At 37.5% G+C, this 16,884-nt stretch overlaps 1 protein-coding gene across 3 annotated transcripts in view; it reads right to left on the reverse strand.

The window, feature by feature from the left end:
- The window catches only part of KIF9 (kinesin family member 9), a 75,553-nt gene that overhangs the window by 53,123 nt on the left and 5,546 nt on the right, over positions 1–16,884 (reverse strand). For all 3 annotated transcript variants that reach the window (XM_020999126.2, XM_020999128.2, XM_020999129.2), the window contains 3 exons: positions 15,561–15,726; positions 10,698–10,804; positions 6,611–6,835 (listed from right to left, as the gene is read on the reverse strand). In XM_020999126.2, coding sequence (XP_020854785.1) covers positions 6,611–6,835; positions 10,698–10,804; positions 15,561–15,726 — 498 coding nt within the window. The remainder of the gene's footprint in view (positions 1–6,610; positions 6,836–10,697; positions 10,805–15,560; positions 15,727–16,884) is intronic.

The following is a 16,884-nucleotide window of genomic DNA, read 5'->3' on the forward strand; positions in this document are numbered from 1 at the left end:
GTGGTCTATTATGTTTATCAATCAATCAGTTACTGCACATTAAGCACCTACTATGTGACAGGCACAGTGCTAAGAGCTGAGGATACAAAAAGAGACAAAAGACAGTCCCTGCTTTAAAGGAGCTTACACTCAGTAGGAGGAGACAACATGAAAAAAATATATGCAAAGAAAGCTATATACAGGATAAACAAAAACTAATTAACAGAGGGAAGGCACTGGAATTAAGAAGGGTTGGGGAAGGCTTCCTGCAGAAGTGGGGTTTTAGTTGGGAAGCCAGGGTGGTTAGTAGTCAGAGCAGAGGAGAGAGAGCATTCCAGGCACAGGGGACAGCCAAAGAGAATGCCACAGAGTTGAGAAATGGAGTGTCTTGTTCATAGTGAATAATCTTTTGAATATATTGCCGTAGGCTTTTGCTAGGATTTTATTAGAAATTTTTTCTCATATTTTTATAGAGATATTATCTTTTTTTTTTCTCTGCTTGACCTCTCCTGGGTTTGGATACTATGATTGTATTTGTGTCATAGAAGGAATTTAATAAGATGACCTTTTTTTTTCCATATTTGCAAACCATTTATGTTAAGATTCAGTAAATCATTCTTTAAAGGTTTTATGGAATTCCATTTCAATCTATCTAAACACATCATCTGTCTCCACCATCATCTTTGGATGTTCATCTGTAGCTTGTTCAACTTCTGATTTCAAGATAAAGTTGTTTAAGTCTTTGTTTCTTGTTTTGTTAATCTGAGTATTTCATATTTTTAAAAATATTAATCTATTTAACTTAAGTTTTGTTTTATTGTCATGTAATTGAGAAAAGGTTTTTTAAACAACCTCTTTTATTTCCTTTCATCTATTGTGATTTCACTCTTTTCATTTTTTATCTTCTTCATTTGCTTCTATCTTTTTTAACAAAACAATAGCTAATTTAAAAATTTTTGCTAGTCTTAAAGTTTGTTTTATTCATTTATTCAATAGATCATCCCCCCCCCAAGTTTGTTGATTTCTTCTTTGGTTTTCAGAATTTCTATTTTTGTGGGTTTTTTCTCTGTTGCTTTAATTTTTTTTTTAAATTGCATGGACTTAGTACAAGGCTTATTGTAGGTGTTCAATAAATGCTAGTCAACTGCATGCCCAATTCACTGATTTCTCCTTTATTTTGTCGATGAAAATGTCTAGCAATATACATTTTCCTATAAGGATTGAATTGTTTGCATTCCAAAACTTTTGGCATGTCATCTTCTCAATATTGTAACTTTCTTTGATGAAATTATTTTTCTATGATTGGTTCTCTGATTCACTCATTTTTAGGATATCATTTAGTGCCCATTTAAGTTTGAATTGTTTTTCAAATTTCTCTTGTTGACTGTAATTTTTATTGATCGTGGTCAGTAAAATATGCTTAACATTTCTACTTTTCTGCATTTGTTTATGAATTTTTGTATCCTAGCACATGATCAGTTTTTGTGAAGATGACATGCAAAGCTGAGAAAATATATATATATATACCAAATGAGTACCATACCAAGGCTCTATCATGTCTAATTTTCCTTAAATTCTATTCAGGTTCTTCACTTCTTTCTTGTTGATTTTTTTGGTTAGATTTATATGGGTTTTAATAAAGTACATTGAAGCACTCAACTTTTTTTTGGTATTTCTCCTTATAGTTTTCTTTTTTTAAAAAATTATTTACTTGTTTCTAATCTTTTTTTTTAAATTTGAATTCTAACTTTCCCCTCTCCTCCCAGGCCTTCCCCCACCCATTGAGAAGGCAAACGATATGATATGAATTACACATGTGAAATCAGGCAAAACATATTTCCATATTAGCTATGTTGCAAAAAAAAAAAGAAAGAAAGAAAAAGAAAAACATACACTTCAATTTGCACTTTGAGCTCATTAGTTTCCTCTCTGGAGGTGGATAGCATTTTTTTTTATCATAAGTCCTCTGGAACTACCTTGGTCAGGATAGCTAAGTCTTCCATCATCATTATAATATTGCTGTTACTGTGTACAATGATTTGGTTCTGCCCACTTCACTCTGCATCAGTTCATATAAGTCTCTTCCAAGATTTTTCTGAAATCACTCTCTCTTGTCAATTCTTACAGCACAATAGTATTCCATCACAATCGTATACTACTTGTTCAGCCATTCCCCAATTGATGAACATCCTCTCAATTTCCAATTATTTGCCACCACAAAAAAAATGCTATAAATATTTTTGTACATCTGCGTCCTTTTCCTTTTTCTTTGATCTCTTTGGGATACAGACCTAGTAGTGGCAGTGCTGGGTCACAGTTTTATAGACCTTTGGGCATACTTCTAAATTGTTCTCCAGAATGGTTGGACCAGTTCATAACTCTATCAATAATGCACTAATGTCCCTATTTTTCTAAATCCCTTCATTTTCCTTTTATGTCATGTTAGCCAACCTGGTAAGTGTGAGTTGATACCTCAGAGTTGTTTCAATTTGCATTTCTTTAATCAATGGTGATTTAGAGCATTTTTTTCATATGACTATAGATAGCTGAAAACTGCCTGTTCACATCCTTTGATCATTTATCAATTGGAGAATGGTTCTGAGAGAAATTATTATTAATAACCAATGATTTGGGGAGATCCAGAGTTCTCACCTTTTTCTAAAGTCCTGATTTTAAAAAGTCCAGTGTCTTGAAGGACACTTTGCTGAAAATGAGATTGGACTAAGACCCTGGTAGAATAGCAATTGTGTTCTGATCAGGCTTGGGTGGGGCATAAATTCTTTGAATAGATTGCCCAAGGCTGGGGGTGGTCTGAGTATACAGATAATCTGTCCCAGGGGGATGTGATGTTACTCTCAGCCCCTCACTGTAATATTCCTTCTCTAATTGTTAACCAATCAGAGTTGCTTCCCATCCTGGGGACCACCTACTCTTCAAAGGGTATATAAACTGTGAGTCCACCACCATGATTGTCTTTGGTCTAAGAGAGAGGTGACCATCCTTTTATTAATAATGTGCTGGTCTTATTAATAAAATGATTAAATTACCCAGAAACTATGTCTTTCAAACCTTTTTAATCATCACAGTTCCTGTTTTTATAAATTTGACTCACTTCCCTATATATTTGAGAAATGAGGTCTTTATCAGAGAAACTTGCTGTTAAGATTTTTGATTGCCTGTGCCTTCATTGCCTATGGTACCTTTTAGCAAAATATAGTTTCTCTGATTATCTCTTTTAATAAGGTCTATTTTTGCTTTTGCTTTGTCTGAGACCATGATTACTATCCCTGCTTTTTTTTTTAACCTCAGCTGAAGCATAATAGATTTTGCTCCAGTCCCTTATTTTAACTCTTTGTGTGTCTTCCTGTTTCAAGTATGTTTCTTGTAAACAACATATTGTTGAATTCTGGTTTCTAATCTATTCTGCTATTTACTTCCATTACATGGATGAGCTCATCCCATTCACATTCACAGTTATTGTATATTTCCCTCCATCCTATTTTCTTCTGTTTATCTTCCTCTCTCTCTCTTTACCCTGTGCCTCTCCTCAAAAGTCTGTTTTGCTTCTGACGATTCCCTCCCTTAACCCACCATCTCTTTTATCACCCTCCACCTCTTATCCCTTTTCCCTCTTACTTCTCTCTTGGGTAAGATAGATTTCTATACCCAACTGAATGTGTTCCAGCCTATTTCTTGATTTTGAACTTCATGTTAGAGTCAGGCTCTGCTCACCTTGGCAAGGAGGGTGGGGGTCACTGTCTCAAGGTCCAGGTTTTTCACATTACTGTTTTCAGAGCTAGTTCTGGGGGTCTCCAAATTTTTAGTGCTTCCAAGATGGTGTGATCTGAGGAAAGATCAGTTCACTGCTCTCCTTGTCTATGCTCTGGTCTTTATCCAGGAAGGGCTCTTGCTCCCCAAAGCCACAAGCACTAGTGTCCCTCTATGCTCTGGAACTGCGACCAGAGCCCCTGCTCCCTTGTGACTGACCACAATTACTTCTCTGTGACCTGGAACTACAACCCAGAATTGCATGTGGACTTGCCAAACAGTACCTAGTCCTGCACTGTGTCAGCTCAGAGTGCCCTGTAATCTCATTCTAACCAGCTGTGTGGTCCTCTTGCCATTTCTGGTCTGAGAGCTCCTGAAACTGCTGCTGCTGTCACAGCTACCTCTAAGGTCCACTGCTTATGTGGTTGCCACATGCCCTCTGGGATAGCTCCCACCCCAGTCTCACCGACCTCTCCTGCCAAACTCCATCTTGGGATGGAAAAACAGCTATGCCATTCCAGAATTTGATTTGATGTGTTATTTTTAAAGTTGTTTGGAGAAGAATATTGGGAGAGTTCAGCTCTAGTGCTTCCTCTACTCTGCCCTCTTCATTCTGCCCTCTCACTTGCCTTTAATGAATTATATCTATTCCATTTGACACTTACTGTTGATATTATTTTATCATCTCCAGTGTCTTTTATACTATAATATAGTTTCTCTAATTATTTCTTTCTATTTTTATGTTGTTTTGTCTGAGATCATGATTGCCCTCCTTGATTTTTATGGATTCACCCAATGTCTAATAGAGTCTATTCTAGTATCTCATTTTAACTGCATGAATCTAAATTTTAAGTGTTTCATGTAAACAACATATTAGTTGATTCTGTTTTCTGATCCATTCTACCTTTCTCCATTTTATGGGTGAATTAATTCCATTCGCAGTTATGAATATTAGGATTTTTTTTTAACCTCCATAATATCCTACCACATGTGTTCTCTCTACTTTCCTCCACTTCTTTGCAGAGATGGGGAGTCATGGATATAGAATACTGAACATAATCTCAAATTTTTGGGATATGTTGGTTAGTTTTTACAAACTATTTTTTCTTTCTCTTTTAAAGTTTTTTATTATAAGTGATAGCTCTCCCAGGGAGGGGGGGAAGAGGGAGGAATACAGTGGGAAATAGAGGTGACATAAAAACAAATATCAGTAACATTTTATGTTAAAAAAGTGTTCATTCTTTGACCCTACTTCCACCTTTATTTAAAAAAAAAAGAGTCACATAGTGAAAAGTAATGAGATCAGCACTAGCAATCACTTTAGTGGTCTCAGTTTATTCCTTTGCTATTCCTCTTTAGACTCAAATCAGATCCAGATCACTCGGTCTCACTCCTTTATAATTACACTTATGTAGTTGAAATTTGTTTTCCTTGTGATTCTAACTTCACTACCTCTCAAATCCTCTTCTTCCCTCTGTTCATTTTAATGCATTTTTACATTATACCCTTCTGTGTAATTTTCAACCTTCCTTTGCTCAGGTCAGATAAGAGTGATATTCATTAGATGCTTACTCCCTGCTCTTTCTATACCTATATACTCTTCCCCTGACATGCCTCATTATGAGAAAGAAAAAGTTCTTCCTTGTTCTTTCTCATTTCTTCCCCTGACTGTTTGCAATGGTGATTATGCAGGTGAGAGGAATAGTGGTTTATTTGAGCAGGTATGCTTTAAAAATTTTTAAATGTCTTATTAGTAAAAAATTCTTGTTGTATTTTATTTATTTATTTTTTTCTTGTTGCATTTTATAGTCTACAAATGTCTCATTCTATTTTAACCCTTAAGCCTAAAATTACTGAATTGGCCTAGTTTAGGTCCAGACCAGAGCTAAGTCCTTCCTCCAGTATAATGTGGATAAAGTTGTCCTGCTATATTTCAGGATGGGGTTTTTGGGTCCTGGTTCCACCTCCCCTATAGTGGCCATTAGCTAGGACATTGGCTGGGACCAGTCTCTCTATCTTTCCATAATCTCTGCTTGGGACCAGAGCTAGGACCAGAACTGGAACTAAGTTCTATCATTCTCAACTGGGAAATCCTTGGCTTCAGACTTCATCTCCTGGTGAAGTTTTCACACAGGAAGTTGAGCTGTCTCTGTTCCCTTTCCTGATGCAATCCTGAATGTTTTGGAGGAGCTTACTGGTTTATCTTTGAATTTCTTGATACTTTGTTGTATGTGATGCTGTTCTTAATCATTCCTGAGATGGCTCCCCAGGGAGCTGAGATTGGCTAGGATCTTTTAGGTTGCCTATTTCTTGGAAGTTGACCTTGGGTTCTTCAAAACTATGCCAGCAGGTTGCCAACTCTACTAGTTTCTACTAAGCCAGATGGTGCTCATTATCTGGTCTATATGCCTATCATCTGAGGACAAGCCTAATTTTGGAAAGACCACCACAGAGTTGGCCAACAAGGAATAAATTTTTTTCACCCAAAACAACTCATAAGACTAACTACTAAGGTGTGGAAAGAGTGCAGTATATGTTGGTTGATGTTATGCCCATTCTGATGAATTCTTTGGATCCTTGAAGTTAGAAAATGCCAAGAAGAAGCATAGCTTGAGGAAATCCCTGCACAGCAGCTGGCAAAGTAGAAGGGAATAGTGCTAAAAATTTAAATCACTCTCAGTTGATCAAAGAGGAGCTCTGCTTATATACTACCTTATGTACTAGATAAGTATGAATCCATACTTATATAGATAACCTCCGACTTCATTTCTAGCTTCAAGATTTGATGATGCTATGATTTTCAAAATGTTCCCTTGCATAATACTTAGAAGGAGGAAGTAACTGTGAGAGACTTAGATCTTACCTCAAAAAGGAGACTGAAAGCATCTTCCTCCCGTCCTGTCATATGCACAGATAGGCCCTTGACAAAGATACCTTGTGGGCTTTCTACTATAGACATTGGAGTGTCTGAGTTGCCAACATAGGGAAGGGTGGACAAGAGATCAAACAGGGCCTCATTACAGATTTCCAGATAAGAAACCCGAACAGTGATGGAATGTGTGGGGCGTTCTTCTATCATCCTAAAAACCTAGAAAGGATATTAGACAGAAATCAATAAACGTGTTTTTAATTAACTGCCGAGTTTTTGTTGAGCACTTATTATGTGTGCCAAGTACTATATGGTAGTTACAAAGATATATGATAGCCCCTGCCCTCAAATGGCTTCTAATCCATTTAGTTGGGCTTTTCATCAATAAAATGCTTTATCATTCTGTTAAGAACAGCTAGGTGGCACAGTAGATGAAGCACCAGGCCTGGAGTCAGGAAGACCTGAGTTCAAATATGGCCTCAGATTCTTACTAACTTTGGGATCCTGGGTAAGTCACTTAACCCTTTGCTTCAGTTTCCTCATCTGTAAAATGAGCTGGAGAAGGAAATAGCAAACCACTCTAATATCTCTGCCAAGAAAACCCCAAATGGGGTCACAAAGATTCAGACAGAACTGAAACCACTGAACAACAACAAAAACACCATTCTGTTGCTTTTAAGATCATGGATGATTGATTAGATTGACCAACATTAGTAAATTCACAAGTAGAGCAGCTAATGTGGTTTAGGTGAGTGAAAGTGCGGATCTCCCAAATAAATGAAAAAGCACTTATTAAGTGCTTACTACATGCAAGGCACTGTGCTAAGCACTGGGAACATGTAATAGCAAGTAAAACAGTCTCTACCCTCAAAGAGCTTACATTTGAATGGGGGAAGGCATAATGTAATGGAGAGCTAAAATGGGTGGGAGGGGTAGAGATGGTGGAATACTCATGGCAGAAGGTTTAAAAATGGCTGGAAAGTGACATGGAGTCCTGTAAGGTAAGTTGAAAACTCACCTATCAAACATTAATAGGGGGCAGAATCCAGGTACCATAGAAGGAAGGGTGAGGAGGATTAGATTTGGAAAAGTCTGGGAAGTGATGCTGGGACAGGTAGGTGGCATAGTGGATAGCGTGCTGGGCTTGGAGTCCAGAAGACTCCTCTTCCTAATTTCAGATCTGGCCTCAGACACTTACTAGCTGTGTGAACCTGGGCAAGTCACTTATCCATGTTTGCCTCAGTTTCTTCATCTGTAAAATGAGCTGGAGAAGGAAATGGCAAACCACTCTAGTATCTCTGCCAAGAAAACTTCAAATGAGGTTATGAAGAGTTGGACATGACTGAAACAACAAACAATAAGGGAAGTGATGCCAAAGTCAGGTCTCACCCTCAGCCTTAGTCACATCTCTACCACTAACTAGGTAGGCAGCCTTGGTTAAGTCCCTTTCCCTCTTTGGAATTCAGTTGTCTCATGTGTAAAATGAGGGGGTGGGGTTGATGACTTCTAGAGTGTTTTTCCCTTTAAAGATCCCATAAGTGAAAATGTTTATAATGGGACTTTTTTTTTAAAAGCACCACTATTAAAACTGACTCCTAAGGAGGTAATGCCAAGGCTGAAGGGTTTCTGATATTACTTTAGAGCTTTGTATGTGCTCCCCTAATAAATTGGAAATCTCACCAATGAGGGTATTTCCTCTAAAGACTGAAACCTATTTATGCCTACCCATTTGGTATGATTCTTATCTATATCCTCTCATAAATTCACCACAGTGGAGGCCCCTAACATGCTGGAGACCTTCCATGCATTCTCTTCACATTGTGAAGAATCATAATTAGAGTGGAATGTGATCTCTGCCATCTGTCTCTAGGCAAAAGAACACCCCAAACATCCCAAATAAGTTGCTAGGTTATTCTAAAAAATCACCAGGGAAGGAAATTATACAACTTTCCCCAGGTAGCCTTCCCAGAGCATACAATTAGCAACCCAATCTCATGCATTTAGAGTTATTTCTTTCTAGCTCCACATTCTATGATCCTGTGATTCTTTTGGGCAGCCATAATGCTATAAGTTGACAAAGTATTTCAATAAGGATATGACATTACAATGAGAAAGAACATGATATAGAGTCAAGTCGACAAACATTTATTAAGTGCCTACTATGTGCCAGTCACTATGCTAAGTTTTGACCTTAGAGTAAGAAAGGTTTAAGTCCTTTCTCTGACACATACTGGCTGTGTGACCCTGGCCAAGTCACTTAATTCCTTGGTGTTCCAAGAAGCTCTTTAGGACTATAAGTTGCAGAACAGTTGCTGATCTGCATTGGTAGGAGTTCCCTACACCAATGAACCAGAAGGACCAATGCAAAACAAGCAAAAAAACCCCAACACCCGCCACTTATCACATGGTAGGTGCCCCTTCTAAGAAGATGCTCGGACAGCCTATCCATCTTCAACTGGCCCTTGCTGTAGTAAGGCAGAGCTTTATTCTTCCCACACTGAGTGCCAATTCAGCTCCCAACAGAAGCTATTTCAAGCCTTCTCCCCTTTCCTTAAGCATTCTACACATCTCCTCCAGTTGTGGAACTCTTGCTCTGCTAAGGAAATTCAAGCTATTTGACACGACCTCTTTTTACTCTCTCCCCTTTATCTCAAAACCCTTCGACATTGTCCCTCACTTTCCCCCTTTCCTTTTCTTTAGTCTCTGAAAATAAGGTGACACTTCACCTTGTCAAGACAAACTCCTCCTTGAACCTATCTCCTCCATGTATGTGTATATATGTGTGTATGTACATAACACACATACACATATGATCGTACATGTATATATTTATCTACTTCTTGTCTCCCCTCCTAGAATGGAAGCTCCTTTAGAATAAGATGATAGGATAAATTTGGAGCTGGAAGGGACCTCTAATCCCTTCATTTTACAGATGAGGAAAAAGAGGCCAAGGAAGATGAAATTATTGCCCTAAGGTCAGACAGGTGGTAAGGAGGAGATGGGATGTGAACTTCTGTCTCCACAATCAATGAATGCCCTTTTCAAATGTACAGCAGTTGTTTTATTCTTTGTAGTTCTATCTCTAGCATACAGTAGGTGCTTAAAAAATGAATGCATGAGAGGAAGTAATGGGAAACAAGACCTGAGCCAGTGCTTTAAGTGACAACCTGAGAGCTGTATTTGAACCTAGAGGCAATAGAGAAGCTTCCAGAGCAGGAGTAACATTGTCAGATCTGTGCTACAGGAAGATTGTTCTGGTAGCTGGGTGGCCAACGCATCAGATAGAGGACAGGATGAAAGCTGGGATACCATTAAGAAGCTAGGATTGTGGAGTTTTTTGGATACCATTCATATCTGACTATACGCCTCCTATTCAGCCAATGAGCCATCCTTTGTAACAAAAACTAAGAAATAAAGAGGAAAAAGCATTCAAACAAAACAAACCAATGCATTAACCACTTCTGACAGCAGGTACTATTTCACATCCATTTTTGCCATCTCTGCAAAGAAAGGAAGGAGGTATATGTTTTCTCAACCCTCTTCCTGGGCCAAATATGGTCACTACAATTACATGGCACTTCATTTCATTTTTGTTTTTCTATTTGCATTGTTGTAGTGACTGTCATTCTCTTGATTCTGGTTACTTCACTCAAACAGTCCCTCCCAGCCCTCCTCTGCCTTTATGAATTCTTAGCATTTGTCACTTCTTATAGGACTCTGGTATTCCGTTACATTTATGTACCATAATTTGTTTTGATGTTTCCCAGTTGATAGGCTCTTACATTGTTTCTTGTTCTCTTTCTCCACAAAAAGTCCCGCTACGGATTTGATAATATATATGACTCTTCTTTCTGTCTTTGACCTCTTTGTGGTCATTGCCCAGCAATGGGATGTATGGTCATTTTGTCTCTCCGACTAGACCACGAGCTCTTCTGCAAGAGCAAGGACCACATCTTAGCCTTCTGGATCCTCCACAGAGCAATGATAAGCTCACAGAGGGGCTAGATAAACACTTGTGTTTTCAGAACCTGGAGAAAAGGCAATCTTGTCATTTCTTTTCCCTAACAGAAATTGGCCATACCTGCTGTAAGGCTCGAGGAAGGATGCCTCGATGCTTGTAGTTTTCAGTTGTTCCAGTCATGGTATATGTCTTTCCTGCTCCTGTTTGCCCATAACACATGATTGTGCCTGGAAACATTTAAAAAACATTTGTGTAAAGATCAAGTAAAATGCCTTCCCATGAAGATTTACATGAACTGTTGCTAAGTGAAGTGAGCAGAACCAGAAGAACATTGTACACAGTAACAGCAACATTGTGCAATGACTGACTTTGATAGACTTGGCTCTATTCAACAATACAATGATCTAAGACAATTCCAAAAGACTCATGATGACAAATATTATCCACATCCAGAAAAAGAACTATGGAATCTAAATGCAGATTGAAGCATACTATTTTCACCCTTTTTTGTTTGCTTTTTTTTCTTTCTCTTAGTTTTTCCCTTTTGCTCTGATTCTTCTTTCACAACATGGCTAATATGGCAATATGTTTAATATGATTGTACATGTGTAGCCTATATCAGATTGCTGGGGAGGGGAGAGGAGAGAAAGGGGAGAAAAAAGTTTGAAACTCAGAATCTTATAAAAGTGAATGTTGAAAACTTTCTTTACTTGTAATTGGAAAAAAATTAAATACTATTAAAAATACTTCTCATAGAATGTAGACCTCTAGAAACATGAATTTCTGAAATGTTCTAACAAGGCAAATAAATCTAATATCATCAATTAAAAGCATATAACAGAAATTTTAAAAAAAATTACTTATAATAGAAATTCCAAAGAAAGGGAAAATATGTCATATGGAGCCAATGGCAGGAGGTTATATGAGCTGATGAATAGGAAATTAGACAAAGGATGAATACAGTTGACTTCCAGTTTACCCACCTGCCCAATGAGAGAATCCTTAGGTGGGTCTGGAAAAACAGCATTTTTTAGTGGAATGACAGCTGGATTTGGAGTCAAAGGACCTGAGCTCAAATCCCAGCTCTGCTTATTATCCATATGATTGTGGGCAATCTGGTCCCTAGACTAGGACTTAGTTTTCTTGTCTATAAAGTAAGAGGTCTTGGGGAGGTTGGGCTAGAGGACTTCTGAAGGTCACGAACATTTCCCCCATTTTGGCATTTCTGGCCTCTTCCAGACTCTGCTCGTCTTCCACCTTCTGCTTTCCCATTTCCCCAATCCACTGAAGGCTTCCCCTCTGGGGCCATCTTCCTTTCACTTTCACGTACCTTGTACATAACTATTTATTTATAGTTCTCTCCTCCATTGCAAGCTCAAGGGCTGGTGAGGTGCTTTGTTTATTGCCTTTCTTTGTATCCTCAACATGTAACACAGCTCCTGGCACATAGGTAGCCAAGCAGCACAGTGGATACAATGCTGGGCCTGGAGTCAGAAAGACCTGAGTTCAAATCCAGCCTCAGACACTTACTAGCTGAGTAGCCTTAGACAACTCACTTAACCTCTGTCTACCTCAGTTTCCTCAACTGTAAAATAGGGATAATAGTAGCTCCTTACCTCCCAGGGATGTGGTGAGGATCAAATGAAATAATCTTTCTGAAGTGCTTAGCACTGTGCCTGGCAAGTAGTAACCACTACATAAATGCTAGCTGTTATTACAGGTATTATTAGCAAGTATATAAAAAATTGTTTACTAGAATGATTAATCAATCTATGATCCTATGATCTCTAAGATCTCTTCCCATTCTAAATTATGAACCTCACATCTTGGGTGAAGCACTGACTCTGTCTATGACTTAAGGTAGTATTTCCCAGCCTGCAAGTTATGGATCTCTTCAGGGTTGCAGAGTTATTACAAAAGGTATATGACTCCATGTCTGATTTAATAAATATGATGAACATAGCTCCCATAGACTAGATATAAAAAGCTTTTATTAAGCACTTACTATGTTTCTGGCATTGTGGTAAGATTGAAGAAATGGTGTGTCATATTTATAATTATTTTTCAAATATATATAGATACTACTATGATTAATAAATTACAAATCATAAAAAAGTATTACTGACTTTACAGTGATTTTGTTATTATGTATTTTCTCAAGCTATGGATCCTAATAGCACATCTAGTGCCATGAACGTCAGCTTTAAAAAGAGGTTCTTATACTCAACCAAGTGGGAACCACTGACTAAGAGCAAATCTTATTTCCCCCATCTCAAAGACAATTTGTGGGGGAAAGCTAGTGAGGTCATGAGTGTAAAATGTAAAGTAGTTCTCCCTAAGATACTCAAAATGTCCAACCAGTTTATTTGTTATCATTATTCAGAAAGGGAACTGACTCCCCAGGCTCCCAGTATTGGGGTCATCTTCTTCAGAAGCTAAGCCAGCAGGAACAATAGAGTAGACGATAGAAACTCCAGGGCTCTTCTAGAGAAAATGAAAGCGGCACTCTGAAGCTCATCAGATTCACAAAGGATGGAAGGATCTATTTTTTTTTTGGCTAGGCAATGGGGTTAAGTGACTTGCCCAGGGTCACACAGCTAGTCAGTGTTATGTGTCTGAGGCTGGATTTGAACTCAGGTCCTGAATTCAGGGCTGGTGCTCTATCCACTACGCCACCTAGCTGCCACTGAAGGATCTATCTTAGAAGGTCATTTTCTTTGTACAGTAAGCAAAGTTTATAGGGAGGAGGTTTCACTGGAGTCCTTTCTATGTTCCAAGATTGTAAGGCAAGGGAGGACTATTGATTTTTTTTCTATACCCATTTAAAACCATTTAAATTTGTTACCTTCTATTTTCATATTACCTTAATTTCTGATTATATCCCTTCCCCTGCCCCAATCCAGTAAGGCATCTCTTATAAAAAGAAAAGAAAAAGAATGAAAAAAAAAGCAGTTTAGCAAAATTAACTAATATATCATAGGATCTTAACTTTAGAGCTAAGAGGAACCTCAAAAGAACATCTGGTCCAACTCTTTCACTGAGGAAACTGAGTCCTAGGAAAGTTAAGTGACTTATCCAAGGTCATACAGCAAGCACCTGAGGTGGGATTACATAATCAGAGTCTTACAGTACATTCAGTGCTCCACACCCATAGTCCTTACCTCTGCAAAGAATGAAGGAAGTGCATTTCCTTCACTCTTCTCCACGGATAAGCTTGGTGACTAATTATATTCTGTGCTCTAGGGATCGTGTAGGGATTCTACCAGTAAGTCATTAATCATACCAACATTTCCTTGTAGCTTTCATTATTTTCTAATCTGGCAAACTTTGATTTGCTCCTCTGGTGTGTACTACCTGGAGCAGGTAAGAAACTTTCATATTCATGTTAATATAATCTTTCTTGAGCAAACTATGCAAAGAATCCCCTTCAACTCTATTTCTTCTTGCCCCCCTTTGGTTAGCTTCAGATTCTGTCACCATGACAGGACTTAATTGGCCTGAACCTTGTGTTCTTTCTTCATCAGCTTTTTATCCATCAACTATTACCCAGATTTCCAGGCTAATGCTATGAAACAGTCTGGATAGATTGATTAAGTATTATTGTCTAAGTATAACTTTACAGGAGAGGTTACTTCAACATGCTTGACCCAATTTCCTATGCTCTAGAACAGAGTTTATATAAAACTAAATATATACCAGAACACGATTTTGGCATGCTTTTTGTTGGCAGGAACATTAGTGTTTATCCAGAACAGAAGAGCATGACATGTTTTACTTTGGCTAAAAAATAAGGCCATTTAAGAATGGAGAATATGGCTGGTGGTCAAGATTCCTTCCTCGTACATTCTTGATTTCTTTAAAATCCTTTAATTTCCCTATGCTGCTATTTCTGTAGCTATAAGAGCTGGAGGTTATATTACCTCAAGGAAATAGTAAAGATTAATTAGAATAATGGTATAGTCCCATAACTCTTGAGATGATAGTCATCATAATCTAAGTATTGTCTATTATTATGTACAATTGTTCTAAAATGGGAGAAATAAGATGGAGCCCACTAAAAAGTGAGGAAATTTAGTTGATAGGGCATAGGCTATAAACTGTGTAGTCTTACGGTTCTCTAAATAGTAAACACTAGATAGAAAACTGGAGAAAGAACACTCTTCATTTTCCCAAGAAGAGTTCTTTTTTCTTCCATTTTGTTATGAAGACCAGACTCTGCTTTTGTGTGTAGTACTAAAAATACAAAAAAACTTGAGTGTTTATATTTAACCATGCTAATGAAATTCCTGGCAATAATTCACATTAAGAAGGTATGACAAAATGATCTGACTTTAAAAAGTTCCATAAAGAATATTTTGGGGAATTTTTCATATAGCTTGTTGAGCACAAAAACTATCTTTGTTTTTAGAAAGAATACTTTATTAGAAAGCCAGTCTTGAAATTTGTTCCAACATATGTGTTTTGAGCTCTGTCATGAATATTATAAAGCAGATAATGATTCCTCCACGGAATGAATATATAAATAAAATGACTATATAAGTTTTAGTAGAGATGCTATTGTTTTATCTACTTTAATGCTTAACTAACCTGCAATTTCATTAATGTGGGTATTTTCTTCATCAAGGCAGATTACAACTCTTACGTGATTAAGTATAAATTATTTGAGAATTGCTCGTCAAAAATTCATCATCCTTTGAATAATACAAGTGATAAATCTCTCTGACTGTTACCTGACCTGTACTGGAACTCTTCATGGGTAGTAGGACTTGCCAGAGCTTATACTCTGCTGATTTAACCTTTGAGAAACTAGGGTCACCTTTTGATTCTTCTAGACATCAAATCAAAACCTTAATTACCATAAGAATGTCATTGGAAGGAATCACTAGCTTCTATAATTTAACTTAGTTCCAACATTTTCTATGTGCAGGGTGTTATACAAGTTCTTAAAATAAGAAAAATGTTAATTAACCAAAACTAAATTACCATTATAGCCATCCAGGGCTTGAGCAACCACTTCCTTCGCTACCGTATCGTAAACACAATCCTGTGAGGCATCGTGAAGAACCCCATCCAATTTGAATGACCAGTCTGTCTGTTGGTTATTGATGATTCCTCTTCGGCTATCTTTCTTGATGTGAATATCAATGCTCTAAAAATATCAAGCGGTTTTATGGAAAAAAAAAGAAAGCTAAAACATATGATATGTCATTTGCTCAAAAGGAGGGAGTGTAGTACTGTGGAAAGGATACTCACTCTGGAGTCAGAGACACTGGGTTCAAATGCTACCTCTGATGCTTACTACTTTGTGCGACTTTGGGCAAGTTACCTAACTTCCCTAAGCCTCAGTTCCCTCATCTGAAAAATGAGGGGGTTGGTCTAGATGGCCCCTGAGATCCCTTCCAGCTCTAAAGCTATGACCCTAGAGAAGAATATTGTTACTTTTCCTCCCCATCTCCTAGATTATCATAGCCTTGATTAATAATAACATGTTCACAACCACAGAGAAGGAGTTAGGGAAAGAAAAAGTCTCCTCAGTTAATTTAGTGCATTCATTCTTTGGAAAGCCACTACAGGAATTTCTCTCTAGCATGAACATTTATAGAACAATTCTAAATGATTTACTGTTTTTCATGCTTTCACTGCCTTAAGAGCAAAAGAGATCTGAAAAGAGTGAAGACAGATCTGACCAGAAGCTTTATGTGATAAAATTAAATTATGTAGGTATCAAAGCTCAAATTATAATTTTTTTTCCTGAAATAACCAGCAGATGTGAATTCTGACCTACTCTCAGTAGTCTTTAAAAGATCAGAGACAATGGGAGGGGTACCACAGGTCTGAGGAAAGGGAAATGTCTTGATTTTCAAAAATAGGAAGAGAAGGTAGTCTACAAACAATAGGCCAGTTAGCTTAACTTGGATTCCTGGCAAAATCCTAGAATGTATTATGGAGATGGCCAGTGAAGATCTAAAGAAGAAGTAGTAAACAGAAAGCACCAACATGGCTTCATCAGAAACAGGTCATGTCAAACTAACTTTATTTTCTTTTTTAACAGGGTTACTAAAAGTGTAGATCAAGGGAATTCAGTGATATTATTTATTGAACTTTGGCAAAATATTTGATAAAGTTTTTCATACTATTCTTATAAAAAAGATGGAGACATTTGGAGATATGATACAACTAATTGGATTCAGAACTGGATAAATGGCCAAATTCAACCAGTAGTCACTAATGGTTCAATGTTAACTTGGAAAGAAGTGTCCAGTGGAGTACCCCAGGAATCTGTGTGTTATTCACCATTTTTCTTTAT

Source organism: Phascolarctos cinereus, unplaced genomic scaffold (assembly GCF_003287225.1).
Source record: "Phascolarctos cinereus isolate Bilbo 61053 unplaced genomic scaffold, phaCin_HiC Scaffold_4;HRSCAF=312, whole genome shotgun sequence".
NCBI classification, from domain to species: domain Eukaryota; kingdom Metazoa; phylum Chordata; class Mammalia; order Diprotodontia; family Phascolarctidae; genus Phascolarctos; species Phascolarctos cinereus.